The sequence below is a fragment of the Ursus americanus genome, chromosome 6 (genome assembly GCF_024610735.1).
Source record: "Ursus americanus isolate L20-20 chromosome 6, mUrsAme1.1.p, whole genome shotgun sequence".
Taxonomy (NCBI): Eukaryota; Metazoa; Chordata; class Mammalia; order Carnivora; family Ursidae; genus Ursus; species Ursus americanus.
In genome coordinates this window covers 51810724-51835600 of record NC_142132.1, presented here as the reverse complement: position 1 = coordinate 51835600, position 24877 = coordinate 51810724, and the positions used below count along the sequence as shown (strand labels likewise).

Sequence of the window (24877 nt, the reverse complement as noted above, 5' to 3'; positions counted from 1 at the left end):
ACTATAATTGTCCAATAGACCTACTAGGGCTTTGGAAGGCAGAGTTTCGCAACTTTTTCTTTTATTCAGCTTTATTATGCAGAATTAGAAATTGCTGTGATTTTTATTCAATTTGGGATCCCGATTAGAATAAGAACAGTGACAATTATGCCTTACAAAACATTGCATTATTACTCCATCATTGTGATATTGCTTCACATTGATTAAATATAGAGAAAAAAATAACATTGGAATTAAGGCAATAACCACATGTGCAAACCAAGCACAATACCCTGACACAGTCCTTAGTAAAAAAGCTCTTCTGGTTAGATGATGGTTGATATTGCTGCATGCAGGTCAATCACTGAAAGACAGGCTTCATTTCTTTAAAAAAATCCCTCCTACTGGCCCACGATGGCCAGAAGCAGCTTTCGGTAATCTCCACTTGTGTCACTTGCAATCATTGTGCCCAGGGTCTTCTGATACATCTGACTGAACATCTGTTTTATTTGTACAAGATCAATCTGCATGCAAGAGATGATATTTTTGATGTTAGAAAGCAGCTGTTAAAAGAAAACTGCTATTTATTAGGATTATTCTTTAATAATGAAAAGAAGCTAATTATAATCAAAGCGGGGGGGGGGACACCAAGTGACCAATATTCGATAGCTATCATTCATACCACTGCTAGCATCACCCAGTGAAGGGAGGATTCACTGTTCTATAAAAATACTGAATAAGGGTGGTACCAGTTTCATCTATTATCCTCAAAATATTGGTCATTTAAAAACCATTAAAAAAATAAAACCACTTGATAAGATGGTTACTCTCAAAAACACAGAAAACAACAAGTGTTGGCAAGGGTATGGAGAAATTGGAACCCTTGTACAGTGCTGGTAGGAATGTGACAGTGCAGCTGCTGTAGAAAAAGGTTTGGTGATTCTTCAAAAAAATAAAACAGAACTACCCCACGATACAGCAGTTCCACTTCCAGGTCTATACACAAAAGTCAAAGCAAGGACTCAAGCAAATATTTGTACACCTGTGTTTACAATAGCCAAAAGGTGGAAGCAACCCTAGTGTCCACTGACAGATGAATAAACAGAAGAAATAATACAATGGAATATTATTCAGCCTTAAAAAGAAATTCTGACACATGCTACAACATGGATGAATCTTGAAAATGTTATGCTAAGTGAAAGAAGTCAGTCGCAAATGGGTAAATACTGTATGATTCCACTTATACAAGGTACCTAGAGTAGTCAAATTCATAGGAAGAGAAAGCAAAATGGCTGCAGGGGCTGGGGAGAAAGGAGAATGGTGAATTATTATATAAGGAGTATGAATTTTCAGTTTTACAAGGTGAAAAAGTTGTGGTGGTAATGGCTGTACAACAATGTGAATGTACTTAATTTAAGCCACTGGAATGCATACTTAAAATGGTTAAAATGTTAAGTTTGGTGTTGTGTATATTTTATTACGATTTAAAGGAGAGATCATGCTTAGAAAATTTAGGCCTAAGTACAAATACACAAAGTTTTTTAAAAACACCACATGATGGTTGTTTTTTTCAAAATGATTTACCTTCTCTACTGTAATTTAGTGGCATGTTTTCTTTCAAGTAAGAAATAAGTCCAGTAAATATACAAAGCCAAAGAAAGGAAAGCATTTAAGGTATATTTGAGGTATATTTAGGTAAAGAGAAAAAGATAAATTTTTAAAAATTATTTTATAATTAGAAGGCATGCTAAATTTCAAGAATTTTTATATCCAATAGGTTTAATCTTTCATACCATTTTTTACATTAGCAAAATAGAAACAGAAAGATAACATTTTCCAACTTGACATAAATCAGTATTCTCCACAGACTAAGTAGGAAAATCTCTTGGCACTGGCTACACTGGGACAGTGGTCTGTTTCACTAACCCAATCCTCTCTCAGGGCATGAGGAGAGTGAACACTGTGCTTTATACAGGCTCCACCAGCGGTGACAAAGGGAGCTCTTTCTTAATGTCATTCCTAATCACCAGCTGAGGAACTTTTAGGAAATCAACATTCAAAATCAAGTAAGATCAGGGGCATCTGGGTGGCGCAGTTGGTTAAGTGTCTGACTTTTAATTTCGACTCAGGTCATGATCTCAGGGTCCTGGGATAGAATCCTGCATGGGCTCACACTCAGCAGGGGGAATCTGCTCGAAGACGCTCTCCCTCTATCCCTCCCCCCTTGCATTCTCTCTCTTTCTCTCAAATAAAGAAGCCTTTAAAAAAAAAAATCAAGTAAGATCAGACAAGAAAGCCTCACCTCACTTCGAGTGACCACAATCCTAACCAGGGTGGAGTCATCTGTGCCAGCACCTTTCATAGAATAGTAGAGCCTCTCAGCAAAGAAGGCAGGGCGGTTCAGGGCACATTGCACTGCAAGTTAGAGATACTTTACACGTGATGCCTTGACAAAGGTTTCCATGCCCCAGCTTCATTTATCACTTCTAGCCTGCCTTTGATCCTCATAATCCCCTCAGAAATCTTGATTTTTCTCAACATTCATCTATCTTTCTAGCTGCATCAGGCAGGCTACCTTTAATTCTAGAAGATTCCCTCTAGCCAATAAATCCCATTTTTTCTCCATAGATGCAATAGCTTAGATCCTTTACTTTTTTCCCCTTCAAGTAAGAAAATCTGTGACAACTGTGCCCTGGTAATATCTTACTTAAAAGAAATAATGACTGAAATCTGAATTCTAGACACCAAATATATCATTTGGCTGACAGAAGGGTAGGAGATACATTCTAGTATAAAAAACAGACTTGAGCCAAAATTTGAGAATAATAAGCCTGACATTTTCTCTTAGGAAAATTAACTTAGCGAAGTCTCTTCCTGCAGATGGTAGAGATACACTAACTTTACATCATTTCTTTAGCTACAATTACTACAGTAATATCTGTAGGACACCCAATTGCTAATACCAATGTGTTCCTAATACTCTCTTTAGTCATATATTCTCCATGAGAATTAAATTTCCATTTCACTGGACATCTCAAAGAACACCGGAAACTTTTTTTTTTTCCCCAAAAGGGAAAAGGGTCTCATTAGACTGAATATTTGAAAGGTGTTTTTTGAGGGGGCTCAGTCAATGGAGCGTGTGACTCTTGACCTCGGGGTTGTAAGTTCAAAACCCATGTTGGGTAGAGAGATTATAAATAAATAAACTTAAAAAAAAAAAGGTGTTTTTGGGGTGCCTGGGTGGCTCAGTTAAGCATCTGCTTTCAGCTCAGGTCATGATCTCAGGGTCCTGGGATTGAGCCATGCATCAGGCTTCCTGCTCAGCAGGGAGTCTGCATCTCTCTCTCTCTCTCTCCCTCACTCCCCCAGCTCATGCTCTCTCAAATAAATAAAATCATTTAAAAAAAAAAAAAACCAAGCGTTTTTTGGGAGCTCAAGCTTAGGGCTTTCCCATTCATTTCAATGGAAATGCTACATCTACTGTAATTCTTGCTTAATACTCATGAAGGGCATGCAGAATAAAGACCAAATAATTTCAAACAACCCTTTTTGATCACACCACCACCATTCATAGGGAACTGTATATAAAAACGTAGGATTCGCTCGGCCTCTGCCTAAGCAGATTCCCAGGAGGCTATATTAATTATCATCACTTAATGGAAACAACTATTCAAAGCCTCTTCATCTACAAACAAAACAAAGCAAAACATAAAAGTATCTTACAGATGGTCTTTAAACCACTTTCAACATTTCCAGAAAATTCACGGGCAACACTACTTAGCAAATCTCGATTAGCCACCTGCAAACAAAAAGTATAGGGGTTAAAATATTTGCACAACTTAAAACTGAAGCCAAATCGTCAAAAGAAAAGCTCATACCCTGGAATAAGCCTCCACTGTAGCTTTCAGCTGAGGAAAGCTTCTTGTGGCAAGAATCATGTTAAAGCAAGATTCATCTGTCCCTAGTCTCCCCTCACCAGCTTGATAGAGACGTTGAGCATCTTCCTGAGCCAACTGGTGGTTAACATTCTGGTTCTCATCACGATTTCCCTGCAAAAGAGGAAGGCAGGAACTGCAAAATGTGATACAAATACTAAAAAAAATTTTTTTTAACAATCTAGTCACTTTTGGACTTAAAGGGACAATTTATTGAAGATCAATGCATAAAGTTTGACATGAATATCTTCATTTCCAAAGAAGCTATACTAGTGTAACTAGTACTTTATTATACTGCCAACTTTGGACTTAATATTTGATCATGGTTTAATGAGGTTAAAATGGGAGGTTTTCAGGGCATTGAGGACAAAGTTAAGCCAGAAAAGTTGCCATTAAAAAATTTATGTATGTATATTTATATTTATACAACTCACCCCCTCCCCCAAAAAAGGAAAAGAAAAACATCTCTACTAGGAGATATAAACTACTACTCAAGTGAAGAAATTATAATTCTCCTTAGCTGGGATTTAAGATCAATATGCGTTATACTGAGTTCCACTTTGTATTCATTCATGCAGCTAAAAGGAATAGAGCACTTGTTTTGTGTAAGGCTCTATTAGTCAGGGTTCTCCAGAGAAAGTGAACTGACAGGATGTGCTAGGTGGTAGGGACACAGGAAAGACAAGGTCCCTGCACTCAAAGGATTTAAGTCAAGGGAGGCAATATACAAAATGGAGGCTTCGTGAACCTCCTTTCCTTCAGCCAGGTGTAATCTTACATCATGTAAGTTTTATTTTGAATGTATACATACAAATGACACACGAGCTTCTTAGAAGAAGCTATAAATAACTCAAGTTCTGCTAGATTGCACCAATTTGTATACCAAACTCTTCCCTGGGAAGAAGGAGAAAGCCAGAGAGGAAGCTCCCTAAATAAAGCTTAGATGGGCATTTGGTTTCTCTCAAAAATAGAAACACAAACCCAAAATAAGGAAAGGCTGTCCTCTTGAGTCTCCGTGTCTGTCTGAGGGACAAAATGGAGAGGTGTTCCTTGAAGGGGAGATGCTGTATTCTGAAGACCACTGGGCACAAGAAATATCCAGAAACACATTCCAAATCTGAGGCTAAAGATAGCACATGAAAAGATGTTCAGGAAAAACTCCCCAGATGACTGCCTTTGGACTCAAACACACAACACCAGTCTCATTTTTCTGGGAAGCCATTCCTCTGCTCACTCCCTGAAAGAGGTCCCTTTACTTTGTAAATAGCTAGGCCTTGAGTTCTGCATAAAAAGACTCAGCATCTCATATAAAGTCATAATAATCATTCTTTAGTGTTAAATCTCTGTTCCTGCTTTTGTCTTCTTTTTGTTGTTGTTTTGATTTATTTAAATTTTTTATTATGTTATGTTAGTCACCATACAGTACATCCTGTTGTTGTTTTTAAATGCTAATCTACTCCCCTACTCTGTTATTCCATCGTAGGTAAATTCAATTTCTTTCCACCCATTTGCTTTCTTTTCTCATGTCCACATCCACTCACTCTGGTGCACTGTTTTCTGCAACTATCTCCCTTTGCTCTACTCTCACATCCCTGTGGACTATCCAGCCTTGTGTACTAGCAGGAAAGCCGTAACTCCTGATACTGCATGAGTGTTCTGGTCTTCTGCATCATCTCTTTCAAATAAACCCTCATCATCTCATTCTGTGTGTTCAGTATCATTCCAAATACTCTATTTGGAGAACTTTCTGTCACTTCTCCAGCACATTTGGGAAATCAGAATAAGGAAGGTACTAATCACAACATTTCTGTGAAGTCTGAGAAATGTTTCTGCATTTCTGGCTCTCCTCACACAGTTTTTACCCTATAGGAGTTCCATGGCAGTTCCACATATTTTCAGTTAATGGTCCAATTTAACTGACAGTACAATGCTAAGCTTAAAGTACAAGATTCATCCCCAGCCTAAAATATAGAACCTCAAGTTGATTTCTGATTCCATATAACTTTAAAGAGGTTAATTTCCAATTCCCTACAAAAGCCAGATTTGCAGAAATAAATCTCAATTGTGACTACAAAGAAATTTGTACAATGGATTCTGTGTTACTCCTCTTAAAGGTGGCAAGATCCCAAGAAGGCTAAATACTAATAGGAATAAAGAATGCTCCCTGGTCATAGAACGTGAAGAATGTTCCATCAGCATATATTTATGCTATACTCACCTGGCACATGGATACAAGTAAACGTTCAAAATGTCCTGATGTATCTGACCTAATATCCTTTTCAAGGTCTCGTCCAAATTCTGATTGATAACATCTGACAATTTCTCGGATTTCCTGATTTGTTCTTGTGCACAAAATTTCAATTAATACACGTTCCTGAGTTCCTGCTCCCTATGTGAAATGAAGAAAGGGAGAGTTATACAAAAGAAAAACAAGGGGCGCCTGGGTGGCACAGCGGTTAAGCATCTGCCTTCAGCTCAGGGCGTGATCCCGGCATTATGGGATCGAGCCCCACATCAGGCTCCTCTGCTCTGAGCCTGCTTCTTCCTCTCCCACTCCCCCTGCTTGTGTTCCCTCTCTCGCTGGCTGTCTCTATCTCTGTTGAATAAATAAATAAAATCTTAAAAAAAACAAAAACAAAAACAAAAACCACTGGAAGTAATTAAATCTTACTATTCCATCAAATACTTCTTTGGCCTCTGGATATGAAAAGGTCTATATATTCAAATAACAATGTATTGATTTAAGCTGTCACTGTAAATTCAAAACTGCCATAATTTGTGGGGTTTTACATTTGAAATAAGATAAGATATATGAAGTAAATGGCATACGATACCTTCATTGCATTCCGTAAACTCCAGGCATCATAGTATGTAGGTGGCATGAATAGGGCAAGGATCAGTTCTTCCATATTTCCACTTAACTCTGATTTAAGGTCTTTGATTAAATCCTGTTTAATTACAATACAAACTAAGTATGCATGCTCTCCAAATTTTGTTGCTTAAATTTTTTTAAGAAAAATATGGAAAAATGGAATTAAGTTGCTTTATGAAAACCTAAATTTCAAACTTGAATAGTATATACTAGAAACAAGTAAATTTATACATTTAAAATTTGTTTCACTCAAGCAAATTTTTTTTAATTTAAAAATCCATTAAGTAACATTGTGTGTTATTAGTTTCAGAGGTAGAGTTTAGTGATTCTTCAGGTGCATCTAACACCCAGTGCTCATTACATCAAGTGCCCTTCTTAATGCCCATCACCCAGTTACCCCATCCCCCTGCCCGACTCCTTCAGCAACCCTCAGTTTGTTTCCTATAGTTAAGAGTCTCTTACGGTTTGTCTCTCTCTCTGATTTCACCTTATTTTTCCTTCCCTTCTGCTCATCTATGTTGTTTTTTAAATTCCACATGTGAGTCAAATCATATATTTGTCTTTCTCTGACTGACTTACTTCGTTTAGCATAATACAACCTAGTTCCATCCATGTCGCTGCAAATGGCAAGCTGCAATCATTCTTTTTGATGGCCGAGTAATAGTCCATGGTGTATTTCCATATTTTGGCTATTATGGACATTGCTGCTATAAACATTAGGGGGCACATGCACCCCCTGGAATCCCTATGTTTGGATATCACTATATCCTCTGGATAAACATCTAGTAGTGCAATTGCCGGGTCATAGGGTAGCTGTATTTTTAACTTTTTGAGGAACTTCCATACTGTTTTCCAGAGTGGCTGTACCAGTTTGCATTCCCACCAACAGTGCAAGAGGGTTCCCCTTTCTCTGCATCCTCGCCAACATTACAAGCAGATATATTTATTTCTTTTTGAAGATTTATTTATTTGAGAGAGAGAGAGAGAATGCACATTGAGTGGGGAGAGGGGCAGAAGGAGAGGAAAGAGAATCCTCAGCAGACTTCCCTGCTGAGCAAGAAGCCTGACACAGGGCTTAATTCCTGGACCCTGAGACCATGACCTGAGCCAAAGTCAAGAGTCAGCCATTTAACTGACTGAGCCATCCAGGCGCCCCTCAAGCAGATGTATTTTATTCACTCTACCAATAAACAATAATAAATTCCTACTCTAGTTTCACCACTGTACCAGGTACAGAGACAAATACATGAAATAAAGAATAATTAAGATTAACAAAATGATAAACAGATATTTGCTTTGCATAAAAACTGTCCTTGTTCTGTACAGAAGTAGGACTCATCATCGTGTTCTTATTTGGAAAGATACACATCTAAAAAGAGATAATAGAAGGCAGCCTGTAATCCAGCATCAGAAGAGTAAATGGCACATAAATAACCAGCAGAAAAAGTTGAAACAGGGGAAGTTAAACTGGGCTAGAGAACTCAGAGAAAGCTTCTAGTCTAGATCCTGAAGGGTATGTAAACATTAGCAGGCAAAGAGGAAGCAGAAAGAGATTTCAGGCAAGAAGGAGGAACACAAATGAGAAACAGAAACATGGCTCCCAGTCTTGGCTACGCAGTAAAATTTTCGGTGGAATTTTTCTTAACACACACACACACACACACACACACACACACACACACACACACCCCACAACGACGTAGAGGACAAATACTCAGAGATTCTGCATGTGTTTTTAAATCTGAAAGGAGATTATGATGCTCAGCTAAGGTTGAGAATCACCAGTATGAGGCAAGAATGAGCAAAGCTTGTTTAATGAAGCGGTAAGATAACCAACTTTGTTGGAGGGGAATGTTCTCATAGATTAGTGAGACAAGAGCTGTAATGATATGCTTGTGTTATTACCTTGAACACCAAGCTAAAGAATGTGGATTTGATTCTGCATGCTGGAAGGAGCCACTGGAAGCTTTCAGGCAAGAAAATGGCACTGAAATGACAACCACAGGCAGTATGGACTGTGACCATAAAGAGACTTTAGAGAAGAACATTTACCTATCAGAACACTCAGGTAAGAATAAAGGCTTGGATTTCAGGGGTGGATTTGAGATAGAAGACGTATTTTAAAGGAACCCTTTTACATATTAGATCAATGAGATATTGTCAGTAACTGGATGCTAGGACAAAGCAGTGCCTAACATATAGTAGGCACTGAGTAAGTACTCACAGCCTGATTGATAAAGAAGAATGTGGAATCAAGGACAACTCCACAACAAATGCTATTTGTATTAACTAATAGGAAGCCTAGAGAAAAGGTGGCTGGGAGTAAGAAAACACAGGCTGTGAATTTAGTTTTAATTCTAAACTGATACAGAAGAAATTCAAGACAGCATAGCACAGGCTAATATGAACTAAAGAGATTCAAACCAAGGAAAATACTTGTTAGAGAAATGAATCTGATGTTGAACCCTAAGGAAATCTAGAGTTGGTGTCGCTTCATCAGCTTTAAGACTAAAGAAGTGGACCTGGGCCAGGCAGAGAGAGTAAGGCAGAGTAGAATAAGTGAAGTGGGACAAACCAGTGAACCTCTACTCTCATTCTGAGAAAAGTAAATTGGATCCAGAGAATGTTAGGAAATTTTAGGATTCCTATCTAAATGGAAAAACAATGCTATCCAGGTCTCCCCTTGATATCTAAGAAGCAACAGCGCTTTTTAGCCACAGAATCTTGCTGGATTTTGTCACTGATCATCCATTCAGGAAATACTTATTAAGTGGCTATTTGTTATTATTCCTGTACTTGGAGCTGAAGATGCCCAGATGAACAGGACATGGTTTCCCTGAGGGGAGCTCATCATTGCAGGGAATAGGCAATGAGATCAGTTATGGCAGAGGTTTTACAAAATGAGACTGGACCACAGTGAAAGAAGGAGCAAAATTCTGCCCTGAGAATGAGAGAAACCTCACAGAGTAGCTGATTCAAGCTAAATCCTGAAGAAGCTGCTTGCCATGAAGAAAAAAAAAAAAAGAGGAAAAGGTGTTCTAGGCCAAGAGAACAACGTATACCAAGCATAGAGGTATGAAAGACCATGACGTGTGCAGGGATGGCAAGAAGTTCCACGCATCATAATATAGGATATATTTAGAGGGAGGGAGGGGAGTGGAAGAGGAAGCCAAACGCCAAGAATAAGCAGGGGTTGTATAATAAGTCCTTGAATCCCACTGTAAAGAGAAGACTGAGAACCAAACTATTTCTCTATTATACTGTTTATCTATTTTATATATAAATTTATTATCAATTATGCTATTGTGGCCATAATCGGTTTTCTACTGAGCATCTCTCACATATCAGACAACATATGAGGTATGAGTAGGACTATGAGATCAAGGACTACTCCAGCATTAGAAAGGCTTTTAAGAGAAAGAGTGAACACACCGGTCCTGAGGTCTCTGAAACCTAGTTGTCTCTACTTTGCACCACCAACACTAATAAAAAGACAGTATCCAACCTGACATAAATGTAGAGTCTACAGGCCACTGTTTGTGGCCAGAAAAGAAAAAAAAAATATATATATACCTTGCCATACATGGTCTTAAAAGCTGCTTTAATTTTTTGCCTCTGATCATTGGAACGGCTGGCCACAACGTCCACAATTGCCTGCTCGTCTGTCCCTGGAAGAACCATACATGTTTAAGTAAGGATGAATTAATTCTGTACTGGGTATTCTTTGAGGACATCTCTTAGATGCTTACAAGGTGCTTGGTGCCAGATTAAATTGAGTTATGTGCACCGGTGGACACACAAACTTGATTTATAATGTAAAGTTTATTTTTACTTTAGATTCAATCACTTGAAATTGTAAATAAGATTAAAAACCTGTTTTCCTTACCAAAACCCTTCATTGCTTTCCGAAGAATTTCTGCATCTCTCATGGCATCAAAGTTGGCAGCTGGTTGGATTGTTCCTTGAGCTCCCTGAGTCACTGTGGCAGGCTGAAACAAGAGGCATAAAATCCAACTCAGTTATTGTGCTAATCGTTACATAATATAAAAATACATCAGGGGCGCCTAGGTGGCTCAGTCAGTTAAGTGCCTGCCTTTAGCTCAGGTAATGATCCCAGAGTCCCAGGATCGAGCCCCACATCAGGCTCCCTGCTCTGTGGGAAGTCTGCTTCTCCCTCTACCTCTTGCCCTGCTGTCTCTCTTGCTTTCTCTAAAATAAATAAAATTTAAAAATAAATAAAATAAAAATACGTCAAATCATCATGTTGTACCCCCAAAACTAATACGATGTTACATGTCACTTATATCTCAATAAAACTGGGGAAAAAAGAAACATGAAAAAATATTCAACTTCTTTAGTAAAAGAAATGTAAATTTTTTAAAAAGTCAGGATTCTCTGCTGACAAGAAGACAACTTAAGATTTCTCCAGTCATCACTCTTAGGCAAGGAGGCCATGTTTAAGTTTTAGGACAAAGGATATAAGAATTTTATTATGAAGGCTCATTTTGGAACAGGCAAGAAAGACCAATCCTCTTCCTGCCAAAAGACAGCTAAATGCCAAACTTTCAGGAGATAAAGTCAGGCCTGTGAAACTTGTCACAATCTTCCTATGTCTTGATTTCCGTCTTAGTAGAACAGAAGGAAAGAAAAAAAAGATTGGTTCCTAGATAGTGTGAGATGAGTAGCAGTGCTTGATTTAAAGACAATAATATAATAAGGGTTTTAGTTAGGTAGACCTTGAGCTGCCCAATGAGGTTTCAAACAAGCAATATAATATCATTTTTTTAAAAGATTTATTTGAGAGAGAAAGAGCACATAAGCAAGGGGGAGGGACAGAGGGAGAAGCAGGCTCACTGCGGAGCAGGGAGCCCAATGCGGGGCTCCATCCCAGGACCCTGGGATCATGACCCGAGCCGAAGGCAGACGCTTAACCAACTGAGCAAGCCAGGAGCCCCCTATGTACAATTTTTCTAATTTTTTTAAAGTCTGAAATTATTTCAAAATTTAAAAAATTTAAAAATACACAGCTAGAAAACAATTCAATAGTCTTCTTAAATTATTCAAATCAGGGCTTAAGAGAGATGGGATGAATGAAGTGAAATGATAATCTACCACAGTTTCTTAAAACTAAATTTTAATAATATATTTTATTTAACCCCTTATCTTTAAAATATCATTTAAAGATGCATTCAACATGATTGCAAAATATAAAATGACAATAGCTTTTTAGGCAACTGAAACTGCATTTAAAGTTATACTCTTTTTTTTTTTTTTTTAAAGATTTTATTTATTTATTTGACAGAGACAGAGACAGCCAGCGAGAGAGGGAACACAAGCAGGGGGAGTGGGAGAGGAAGAAGCAGGCTTATAGTGGAGGAGCCTGATGTGGGGCTCGATCCCAGAACGCCAGGATCACGCCCTGAGACAAAGGCAGACACTTAACCGCTGTGCCACCCAGGCGCCCCTGAAGTTATACTCTTGAATACAGCAATATGCCAGCAACTGCAGGAGCAAAGTAAATGGGAAGAAAGGGAACAGACCATATTTTAGCAAACATTTTGGGGTCAATAACTTCTCCCACTTACCTATATTCTCACACCAACATTTTCTTCTAACAACCATCCTGCACTATGAAATTATTTATTTGTTTGACAGAGAGAAAGACAGCCAGCGAGAGAGGGAACACAAGCAGGGGGAATGGGAGAGGAAGAAGCAGGCTCCCAGCAGAGCAGGGAGCCCAATACGGGGCTTGATCCCATGACCCTGGCATCACGCCCGGAGCCAAAGGCAGACACTTAACAACTGAGCCACCCAGGCGCCCCAGCACTATGAAGTTTCTAAGCCAGGAATATAAGCAGGGAACTAACAAACATTTGTATAGTAGTTTTAAGAAAAAACTAAAACCATTCTCAGCTGCAAATAGTCAAGTATAAATTTTTTTTTTCAACATAAGCCTTTACATGATGAGCCTTATGGTATCAAGAAACTGAGAAAGTTTCCTTTGCTGTAAGCACCTTCACTAAAATCCTAAGTAGGGCAAAAAGCCTTGTTTATAATACACTGGACTAGGCAGTAAGAAACTAAGCCTCAACATGTTCTATTTGATGATTCTCATTTTCTGTTATCCTCTTCTTTCTTAAAAAACAAAAACCGGGGTGCCTGGGTGATGCAGTCAGTTAAGCATCTGACTCTTGGTTTTGTCTCAGGTGGTCATCTCAGGGTTGTGAGACTGAGCACGGAGTCCACTTGAATTTCTCCCTCCCTTTCCCGCTGCCCCTATCCCTCACTGCGGGGGCTCGCTCTCTAATAAACGGGGTGCCTGGGTTGCGTGGTCGGTTAAGTGTCCAACTCTTGGTTTGACTCAGGTCGTGATCTTGGGGTCATGAGATCAAGCCCCAGGTCAGGCTCCCCGCTCAGCAGGGAATCTGCTTAAGACTCTCTTTCCCACTCCCCACTACATGTACGTGTGTGTGTGCGCGCGCGTGTGCTCTCTAAAATAAATAAATCTTAAAAAAAAAATAAGTCTTTAAAAAAATTTCCATTTTTCATCTGTAGGAAAAAATGGATTTGTTTTCTTCTATGTTGAAAGTCTACATTTGAAGTGAATCTTCATCAAAAATACTATCCTCCAGCCATTATACTGAATTAAAGGAAATCAGGGTCTATGTTCTAGAGGTCAAAACTCAAACCAGGGAAAATTTCTCAGCACAACAAAGCCCACACTATCTGCCACCAAAAGTTCCACCCGTTGACACTTATTTGATGCCAACCTTCCTGCTGAGAAACCAAAATTGGATCAGTCAGGAAAGGTCACCTGGCCCAAATAATTAAGACAGAAATTTTCATCTTCCTAAACACACACACATACCCTCTACCAGAGGGCTTCCAGTGACAGGGAGCTCTCTCTTCACAAGGTAGCCTGTTCCACTTCCATGTAAAAGATTTTCCAAAATCTACCACTCTGTAAACTTCCACCTACTGGTTTTAGACCTATCTTAGAGTAGTAACTGTTACACATGAGTTGCATGTGTATGTGTGGCTCATTTTCAGTGGTTTTTTGTTGTTGTTTTTTTTAAAGATTTATTTATTAATTTGACAGAGATAGAGACAGCCAGCGAGAGAGGGAACACAAGCAGGGGGAGTGGGAGAAGACGAAGCAGGCTCCCAGCGGAGCAGGGAGCCCGATGCGGGGCTCGATGCCAGGACTCGGGGATCACGCCCTGAGCCGAAGGCAGACGCTTAATGACTAAGCCACCCAGGCGCCCCATTTTCAGTGTTTTATGTTTGAAAATATTTTATATTCAGTCATAAAATGCTTCTAAAATATGTGCATGCTTAAGCTAAAATAAAATAAAAATTATTAAAATAGTCACAGATTTATAATATGATTAACAATCAACTTCAACAATAAAAAAAAGGATTGAAAGCAATTCTCTACGTGTTTTGGAGGAGTATCATTTATAGTATCAGCAAAGCAGCATTGAGTAACAGGGAGACCACTGGTCTGGGAGTCAGAAGAGCTAGATCTAGTCTTATCTTTGTCTTTCACTAGCAGTGTGGCCCTGGACAAGTTTCTTAATCTCTCTGGAGCTCAAATTCCTCAAATCAAAAAAGTAAGCCAGAAAACAGCCAGAGTGTTTCTCTTCCAACACTGTACTCCCTCTCCCATCCCAGCTCTAAAACAGCTTGGAAATGATAGATCTTTATGAATAAACAGTATGGAAATAAATAAGAAAATCAAGATAAAGATAAGCATGAAAATATACTGCTTGTGTTCCTGGTAACTTGCATAGGATATAAAAGAATTAACAAGGCAATTAAAAATAAAACAATATTAAAATAAAGGGCTATACAGAGATGGGGCAAAGATTTGCTATATGGGAGACCTTCCAGGGCTATTGAGAAATCAATTCAACAAACATTAATTTGCTATCACGGTTAAAGCCTTGTCAAGCACTACAGGGACATAAAGATAAAACAGATACAGTTGAGCCCTCAAGGAAGTTGTGAGAGACAAACACACGAGAAATCAGAAAGTAATGAAGGCACATATAGGGGACCTAGCAACTAGTAAACATTAGAAAACCTTACTCACTTCACTGTTATAATCCAAGGAAACAGGAGAGAAAACAGGATAGGAAGGAAAGGAGTCTGTACTGATCTGAAAAAAGAGTAGAATGTTATAAAGGTAAAAACAGAAAACAAATCCACACTTTCTCAAACACTGCCAGAAATACCAATTACTCAGTCACCCAAGTTCATAGTTTTAACTGTCAGTGAGGGAAGAAAAAGAAAACCAATGCCAAGAACCCAACTGAATCTCTATGAAACAGTTATGAGTATCATCACCTGTGAGAAGGGATCTATGCTTGTCTTATTATCAGGACACACTTAAAAGCAGATGGACCAAAGAGAGCATCAAGTCTACCAGAAGCAAAGATTAGAATCTTAAGTGACTGTCACAGACCATCTCCTCTGTTTCATGGAAATGTCTAATATCAGCAAAGGAGTGGTGCCCTACTTTGGCATTATCCAATTAAACTGGATGAAATATAAAAACAGGAGCAGAAATACCTGACTTGGATAAGGAGCTTGTCCTCCAGGATACTGAGAAGGCATCTGTCCTCCAGGAAAGCCACCTACACATTAAAAAAATATAGTAAACAGGTCTTATAAGATTTAATTTTTCAAAACAGCAGTGACTATTATGAATATGGAAACATATGAGAACATTCACACCATGTTATTCACTAGGATAAACTTTTTAATATTATAATTCACTGAAATGAAAACCAACTCTGGTCATAAGAACCTTTTAAAATATTTCATGTTCTACACAATTTAAGAAATAATACCTTTTTTCCCTTTAAACCCTCAAACAAAATTCTGATTCCATCTGGAAAGGATCTCAGGACATAGTTCTGAGGGTTCAGGAGTGGTATAGGAGTGAGCAGAGAAGCTCCTAAAGGTTTTGCTTTTTTGGCTTTGGAACAGATTTTTTTGTAATTGAAAAAGTGGGTCCTTACTTCCATCTTACTGATTAAACTTTTCCATCAAATTAGCCCATTTCATGAAACCCTGTATTTAAAATTATTCATACAAGTACTTAGAATGAAGTTTAACTGAAGGCTATCCCAAACATAAACTAAGTTTTCTCAATGCCAACTGAAAAATTTTAAATAGCACACTATTGTTTTTCTCTGGATAGTTGGTACCTACCAGGTAATGGGATCTGTGCTGGGCCACCACCATAAGACTGTGAGGGGGGCTGTGGATAGCCAGAAAAGCCTGCTCCCCCCGGTGGGGCTCCAAACCCTTGACCTGGAGGAACTAGAAATAAAAGAATAAATATAGTGACAGTTCTTATGATTGAAGAGTAAACTTTAGGAAAATATCTACTAAGAACAGTGGAAAAAATAGGCTATTAATACTATAACAGCAGTCTCTTTTGGTCTACATTCAACTTATCAATTTCTTCTCCATTACAAAATTTTTACTTCATTTGCCTGCCTAACTGACTTAGAATACAAAAGTGCTAAGCTTTTTTACCTTTGAACAAAGCCGTCTTAAAGATCACAATCATGCTAACTGAAATATCTTAATTAGTTCTTAAGATCACAATTAATCAACAGGACGCCTGGGTGGCTCAGTCAGTTAAGCGTCTGCCTTCAGCTCAGGTCATGATGCCACGGTCCTGGGATTGAGTCCTCCATCGGGCTCCTTGCTCAGCAGGGAGTCTGCTTTTCCCTCTGCCTGCCACTCCCCCTGCTTGTTCTCTCTCTCTCTCTCTCTCTCTCTCTCTCAGACAAATAAATAAATAAAATCTTAAAAAAAAAAAAAACCGAACTGTTATATATTGGTCCTTTATTACCATGAGATTTATTCTTTTTCACAACAGAATTCCCTGCTTTTATGCTCCCTAAGAACCTTTATCCTTCTATCTTGCCAGACAGGTTCTTACTGTCTTTGGTAGAGAGCAGGCTAAGAGCATCTCTGACCTCATACAAAACAAGCAAGAATGAAGAGGATTTAAAAAAAGGAAAAAGTGGTACGGCAATCCCAAATCATCACTAATGCCACAACCCATTACTCACCTCCTGGATAGGATGGAGCGGCCCCTGCTGGTGAAGCACCAGGATAGCCTCCTGGGACTGGGTAACCTCCAGGGGCAGGGTAGCCTCCAGCTCCTGGGTAGCCGCTTGGGGCTGGTGGGTAGGCACCTCCTCCCACTGGAGGAAAGCCGCTAGGATAAGGATATTGACCCGGAGGGGGAAAAGATGACTCCTGACCTGCAGGCTGAAAAACGAGAAAATTTTTCAAATTAATGTGATCACATAGAAATATGACCCACCTAAAAAAAGAAACAGATAACTGTTAAGGTCTAGATTTTCTCTTACATATTAAAAATCCCATTAAAAGTCTTGGTATCTTATACTAGTTTACCAGTATACTAGTTTGTCAGAACACTTGCTTGTCAGAACTCAGTTAAATTTAATTCTACCTGTGATGGGCAAGAGGGATCTGTTTCTCTATTTGGGAGTAAGAACTAGACTCTTTACAAACCTCAAGGCTTCAAGAAAAACTAACAAAGCTCATTAGTTCCTTTGTTTTTCTAGCACCTGGAAATATGAGAAAGATACAGCTCTCTACCCTAAAGAGAAGAATTCATAGCTCTCTTGCAACACACCTGAACCTGCTGAATAAGAAAAAAAAAAGAAAAAAGTGACCTGAGTCATACATGGGGTGTGACATTTTGGAGCCTAGTTCAGACTAGACAATGTCTAAGAGTGGCAGAGATTGTTACATGCTCACTAAACTTTCTCCTCTGGCCATAAAGCTAGACTACCTTTCCCAGGCCCCCTAGCAGTTAAGTAGAACCATATGACTGAGTACTGGTGAATGAATAAAGATAGAAGTGATGTACACCACTTCCAGCCTGGCCCCTAAAAACCTCCTGTGCAATCTTCTATACTCTCTCGTCCTCTTTTCCTTCATCTGCCAGGTGGAAGCAGAGCATCCAGTGGAGGACTCCAAGGCACTACAGGATGGTAGAGCCAACATGGAAAGAGCCTGGGAACCTGAAAGACTACAAGGAATAAAGCCTCCTTGATTCCTCCCACCCTTCCACCTTCCCGCCACTGACTTCTAGGAACTAAAGTGAGCAAGAAATGAGTCTGTATTGTGTAAAGTCACTTAGATGTTAGGGCTGTCTGTTTCAGAAATTAGCCCACACTGACAAAATGGTAGCCAGAGTCCAGTTCAGTATATAGGGGCCTGGGAACATATTCATAATTCTCAACACTCCTATGATAAATTCAGGAGAGCTATATATTCATTTTACATAGGGATACACATTATCATTAACCTGCATAGGCCTCTCTTTGTATTCTCCCAGAGTTAGAAAGACTTACACATTCATGAGTATAAAATTGAAATGGGTAATTCTTAAATGTCTCAGCTATGAGTTTAGTCCTCATAGTCCAGACATCAAAAAGGCAGAACCTAGTAGCACATTAATAAAATGAAATAAAAAAATTAATAAAATGAACTTCAAATACTAAAAGTCTCAGAACTATAAATCCAGGGACCTTTAATCCACTGCAACTTGTTATCTCAAAGTCAAGCCCTTCTTAATTATTTTAAACCTTCTAACACAAAGTTTAAAAACCAGTGAACTCATGGGATAGATTTAGCTTACATCCATGTTTTATTGGCTCATATAACACTTAACATTAAAAAAAATTAATCTCCCAATTTAAAGAAATGGGGCAATTTCACATCAAATCCACATTTCTGGCTTTACTTGAAGAAATGTATCAGCAACACTGAGTCTGCCTCCCAGCATGGCTATATCGGGCTACAGTTGAGTAGCTGCTGGCTTTCCATACGTGAGGCAAGTGCCCTCTCATTCCTCCATAATACCTGCCTTAACGCACTTATTCTACCTCTGGGCAACTGAGTTTATGACCCCTCCTCTGGCATACCTGTAAGATCTGTCATGGGCTAGCCCTATACAATGCCTGTTCCAAGTATACAAACTGTTTTACTCTTATAAGTGGCAATACTTACAGGATATCCAGGGAAAGGTGGGTAGCCTGTTGGGGGATAGCCTGGGTATGACATTCTGTAACAATAAAAAAAGTCCTTGTAATTTTTTATAAGGGTTAAGTCCTTTGAAGATATATATTGTCATAGGGTTTTATACAAAATATATCTTCTTTCAAAAGAGTCTGTCAGGCATTCAACAGTTGGATATTAGAGGTTTACAAGAAAAGTTTATAAAATGCTTCTTCATTTCACCATTCACACCAACGGAGTCAGTATAGCATAGTAAATGTTCCAACTTCATTCTCCTCATACCATACAATTTGTCATATCTGAATACTACCAGTACTATTTGTGGAATACTACCAGTACTATTATTTATGGAGTATTTATGGAGTATCTTTTAAGCCAATTAATTTTTCACTTAAATTTATTTTATGTCTACTTTATATCACTTCTCTAAATGGAAAACTTATGATAGTTTCTTGAGAAGGTAATATTAAAATGAACATGTAAATATTAAAATAAAGGCTTTTCAGGTGCCACAGATATCCCCTGATTTGGTGATGTAACATTATGGGAAACAATGGTTAAGAGTTAACATTCTGTAGTCACACATACATTTTTATAAACTTCTGATTAAGTTTCAAACTTAATCAAAAGTAAAGTTAATAGTATAAGAAACCCCACAGACTCAACACTCAGCTGCAGTAATTACTAATTCATGTCTTTTTTTTTTTTTTTATTCCAGTACTCTCATTTATTCCCTACCACACTGGATTATTCTGAAGTAAATCCCAGACATTCTAGCATTTTAACCTATACATACAGGTATACATACCTGCAAACCTAACTTTTTTTAATTAACAAGGCTGTTTTTAAAATAAAACCATATCATCAATGTGTCAGTGTTCCAATTTCTATGGTCTTTTAAGGATTTCCATTTTTATTTTGCACTTATTTATTATGGAAAATTCAAAGATTTTATTTTTATTTTTTATTTTTTAAAGATTTTATTTATTTATTTGACAGAGAGAGACAGGCAGTGAGAGAGGGAACACAAGCCAAGGGAGTGGGAGAGGAAGAAGCAGGCTCCTAGCGGAGGAGCCTGATGTGGGGCTCAATCCCAGAACGCCAGGATCACGCCCTGAGCCAAAGGCAGATGCTTAACGACTGCACCACACAGGTGCCCTGGAAAATTCTCAGATTTTAGAACAGTGTTAGATTGAACTACATGGCATTACTGAAATTCATTTGTTTTAACATGCAAATTTCTTGTGGTTCAACCTGATATAATGAATGTTCATATAACCTTCATGTTCAGTTTCAACAATTATCAAGTTACAGTTACTTCTATTTCATTTGTACCCTTCCCTAGATTATTATTTTTCAAAGATTTGAGAAAGAGAGCATGGGGGGTGGGGGTAAAGGGAGAGGGACAAGTGGATTCCCCACTGAGGGCAGAGCCCACCGTGGGTCTTGATCCCAGGACTCTGAGATCATGACCTGAGCCAAAGTCAGCCACTTAAACGACTGAGCCACCCAGGAGCCCCTTCCCTAGATCATTTTAAAACAAATACCCAGACATCATATCCCTTTACTCATAAATATGTCAATATAATATCTGTAAAAAGAGGGCTCTTTTCAGCCATAGTTATTTATCAACATTGTACCTTAATTTAATTTCCTAATATCAAATATCCAGTCAGTGTTCAAATTTTCCCAAATGTCTCAAAATAATTTTTACAGTTTGGTTGTTCAAATCAGTATACAAATAAGGTCCATATAGTCTAGTCAGTTGGCATGTCTCTTAAATCTCTTTTAAAAGCCTCACCCCTATTTTTTTCCATGCAGCTTATTTGTTGAAGGAACCAGTTTGTCCTAAAATCTCCCTCTATTTGAATTCTGCCAATTGAATCTCCATGATAATCTTTAACAGTTATATACTATAAATTTGTAGTCAGTTCTAGAAGCTTGATCAGATTACTTTTTTGGCACAAACACTCAAAAATATTGTTTCTATCAGGAAACACATAAATGATCAGCCGTCTCTTTTTGTGGCTGATAATCAATGCCTAGATCTAATTCTATCATTTTTTCTTCATTTATTATCTGGAATCTTTGAGAAATCTTTTTCAACTATATGGTTTTCCTGAAGTACAATCTATATTGAGGGGTGCCTGGGTAGTTAATTTGATTAAATATCTGACTCTTGATTTCAGCTCAGGTCATGATCTCAGGGTTGTGAGACTGAGCCCTGCATTGAGCTCTGCTTTGGGCATGGAGCCTGCTTAAGATTCTTTCTCTCCCTCTCTTAAAAAAAAAAAAGAATAATCAATTCAAAGTTATTTTCTTCAAAAGGAGCTCATTTCTATTTGGAAATGCAAACAATAACTGAATATCTGATAAGAAATTATTACATCTTTAGGTGTCACATTGGTAGTATGATTTTTGTGAAGCATCTGATCTTTTAGATACACACTAAATATATATAAAATGTTATAATGTCCGGGAATCACTTCAAAATAATATGAAAGGGTTGGGCAGGAGTACAGATGAAACTAGATCATCATGAGTTGATTATTTATGCTGGGTGACAAGTACACGGGTATTAAATACACTCTTCTGTCCACTCTTGCATGTTTAAATTTTTCCATAATAAAGTTTTTGTTTTTTTTTTGTTTTTTTTTTTTTTAAAGACAGAGCATACAAACCATAAGAGACTCTTAATCATAGGAAGGAAACAAACTAAGGATTGCTAGAGGGGAGGAGGGTGGGAGCATAGGGTAACTGGGTGATGGACATTAAGGAGGGCATGGGACAGAATGTACACTGGATGTTATGTAAGACTAATGAATCACTGAACTCTACCTCTGAAACTACTGATCTATGTTAATTAATTGAATTTAAATTAATGAATAAAAGACAGCTCATGTAAAACAAATGCAGCCAGTGTGAACCAAAACCCATAAACATATACATATATATGTATATGTGTAAATGCCTCTTGCATTTGAAGAAAACGTTACTAACCTAAAACAAATGCAAATAAACAGGCAAAAAACATTCAAAATGATACCCTTTCATAGCATTACCATATCTAAAAAACTATTGGTGATCAGATATAATCTACCTGGCAAATATATCTATATAAAGTCAAATAATCATATTTAGCACCTACCATAAAACACTGTACTAAGATTGGAAAGTAACTGGATTATCAAAGGTTTAAACTGTTTTAAAAGGTGATGGATACATTGGCAGGGAAGTTGAACATCAGCATGTGCGAGGCAAAGGTGGGATATATCATTTTAAGATGGGCAATCATCAAAAGAACGAGGAGTATATTAAGATAGAAGCCAGCTAGGAGGCCTTCAATATTGGTGTAGAATTAAATACTCATCCCTCCCCACCAGATCACTCTTAATATCCCATACCTAACCAAGAAACAGACTCTTAACTAGAGAACAAAGTGATGGTTACTGTGGCGGGGGGGGGGGGGGTGTTAAACAGGTGATGGATATTGAGGATGGCACTTGTGATGAGCACAGGGTGTTGTGATGAATCACTAAATTCTACACCTGAAACTAATATTGTAATGTATGTTGACTGGTCGGGATTTGAACAAAAACTTTGGGGGAAAAAAATCCCGTATCTGTTACTAGTACCACTCATTACCTATTGTTAAGTACAGTAAATAACCCAATGTTTCCCTTTTTCCTTTTTATAATGCCTCTCCTACTCCTCCTGTAATTTCTATTCTCATGGCTGTATCCTTAGACCAGGTTTCCATCACTTAACGCCTATTTTACTAAAATTACTTTTCTATTTATGTCCTTGCATATACTCTCACACTTACAATTTTCCTGAAATGTTCCTCTTTCAGCATACCACTCTTCAGGTCAAAACTCCTCAAAGACTGCTGCTGGAGTATCAAATGGAAATTTATAGGCCTGACATTCAGGTCTCCTTAGTACTGGCTCCAATTTATCTATTCACTTTATCTTTTACCAATAGCTAACCTCCAATGTGAAATCTCTACCACTTGAACCATTCCCAGCATGCCTTTACTTCAGCCACTGTTATTAACTGACTTGGCCCTCACACCTGGGCTCACTCACCTTCCCTGACTTACCAAGCTCAAATCTTCTCTCTCCCTTCTTTGAACAACATATTAGATAAAACAGTACTTCAACTGTAATGTGTATGTGAATCACTTGGGGATCTTGCTAAAAATGCAAACTCTGCTTCAGTAGTTCTGAGATGTGGCATGAGATTCTTCATGTCTACCTAGGCTTCCAGGTGATGCTGATGTTGCTAGTCTGAATATTTTTTTTTAACTCATATGAGCCATCTCTAACTCATATTAAGTGGGGGGAAAAAAAGGCAAGGTGAAAACTGTATAAACTGCCAACTATAAGCGTAGAAAATACATTTATCTGCTTCTATGTGTAAGAGACTATCTCTGAAAGTATTCTCAAAAAGGTAGAAACTAGTAGCTGCCTCCACAGAGGCCTCCACAGAGGCCACAGAGGCGTAATGAGAAGGAAACAATTTTCAAAGTACTTTTGGCCCTTTTAGAGTTGCGCATGTATCATCTATTCAGAAGGTAGATTTAAAAATCTTTTACAAAAAACTAAAATCCCAGGGTGACTCAACAAATTACTCATTCTGCCCAAGGAATAAAACTATACTGGTAAACAAGAGCTTTTATTTCGTTTTTAACATTCTCCATCAGCAACTACTTTTAAAAGACTAGAAATCATTCTTGCTTCTCCAAACCATCTCCACCCAGTGAGTCAGCTACTAAAAGGGGTGGGTCTCACTACAGGAGTCTCAAGATGGCAGGAAGCCCAGGAACACAAGAGGCAGCTGTTGCATATTTATGAAACAAATAGGAAACAGGAAAGGCAAATGAAGATGGCCAACAGGAGCTACTACAATTTTCCAAAACTTGCCTCTTGGTGGGGAAGTACGATTTAAATCAGTCGGCAAGAGCCAGCCATGACTTCTGGGACAGGGTAGGCAGCCATCACCAGTGAGTACTGAAAAGCAGCTTAAATTTGGAGTGGCCAAAATTCTCTCTTCTACCTGCCATCTAGTGCTTGAAACTCCTTCCCTGCCCAAGAGGTAATTCATTATGCTCTAATTAGGACAGACTATCAGATCAGCTCCCTATTAGATAGAAGATACTAGGGAGTTTAAAGGCAGTTGGCACTTTTTCATTTCTGTCACTTTTATGGTGGACATCAGCCACCTCCAGCTGTATAGGTAGTGTTCGCTCAGGACGGACGGCCTGATACCAGCACACATCTGCTGCTGTTCAGGGAACAGGAATCAAATCTGGAATGTTATTTCCTAGTTTCCAAGAACTATAAACTTGAGGCAATGTACAATTTTAGGCTTAGGCATTCTGTTCCTGGCTTAGTGAAGCACGGGACAAATTTCCCAAAATTTGCTGTGTCACCGGAAAACCTAGTCACCAGCCAGACGGCTTTCGTTGCTCCTTGCTGGTTTCCCTATTCAGCCTTCCTTGAGGTCACTTTAGCAGGGCCATCCTCTGGCCTCAGTCCCCACACCTGTGGTCCACCTGCCTGCGCGCGGGGTGTCACTGCTCCCTCGGATCTCCGGACAGCGGAGTGGCACACAGGCCGGCCGCCTCGCCTATCCTACCCCCAACGCAATGCGCCTCCGCCCGAAAAGCCCCCCCGCCGGGGACCCAGGGTCCTGAGACACACACGCCGAGACGCCCGCCGCCCCGGAGGCCCACAGGCACCTCTACCGAACCCGTACAGCGGGGACACACGCGGGGCCCAACCATCTCCTGGACCGCGCACCTCAGAGCGAGCGTGAGCGAGGTGACCCGGGGAAGGGGGGCAGAAAGGGGAGGGGGCGCCGTTTCTCACCTGACCTCGGGGAGCAGCGTCACAGCCCAACCCTGGTCGCCAGCAAGATGGAGCCGGGGGAGGACCCGGGGAGGCGGAGCGCCGGGGGCCGCCGCCCGAGCCCGTTAGGATCTTTGTGGCAGCTGGGAACGCCCCTGCAG

The 24877-nt window shown here is 39.1% G+C and overlaps 1 protein-coding gene and 1 long non-coding RNA gene across 4 annotated transcripts in view; one reads left to right on the top strand and one right to left on the bottom strand.

Moving 5' to 3' along the window:
• Positions 1-44: 44 nt before the first annotated feature.
• Positions 45-24877, bottom strand: ANXA7 (annexin A7). 3 transcript variants are annotated; one of them, XM_045783195.2, is made up of 14 exons: positions 24738-24877; positions 18856-18910; positions 16881-17082; positions 16006-16116; positions 15361-15425; positions 14882-14947; positions 10673-10775; positions 10360-10454; positions 6749-6862; positions 6133-6303; positions 3858-4028; positions 3703-3778; positions 2282-2394; positions 45-503 (listed from the first exon to the last, which is right to left on the bottom strand). In XM_045783195.2, the coding sequence occupies exons 2-14, from the start codon at positions 18907-18909 to the stop codon at positions 381-383; spliced, it is 1464 nt and encodes a 487-aa protein (XP_045639151.1). In that variant the 5' UTR covers position 18910; positions 24738-24877; the 3' UTR covers positions 45-380. The 3 variants fall into 3 exon arrangements, with proteins under 3 accessions (XP_045639151.1, XP_045639152.1, XP_045639153.1); XM_045783196.2 differs by having other exon boundaries at positions 24743-24841; XM_045783197.2 differs by lacking the exon at positions 14882-14947.
• LOC148109806 (uncharacterized) overlaps positions 23747-24877 on the top strand; it is a 47721-nt gene continuing 46590 nt past the window's right edge. The window contains exon 1 of the long non-coding RNA XR_015724820.1: positions 23747-24689. This is a non-coding gene — a long non-coding RNA (uncharacterized LOC148109806). The remainder of the gene's footprint in view (positions 24690-24877) is intronic.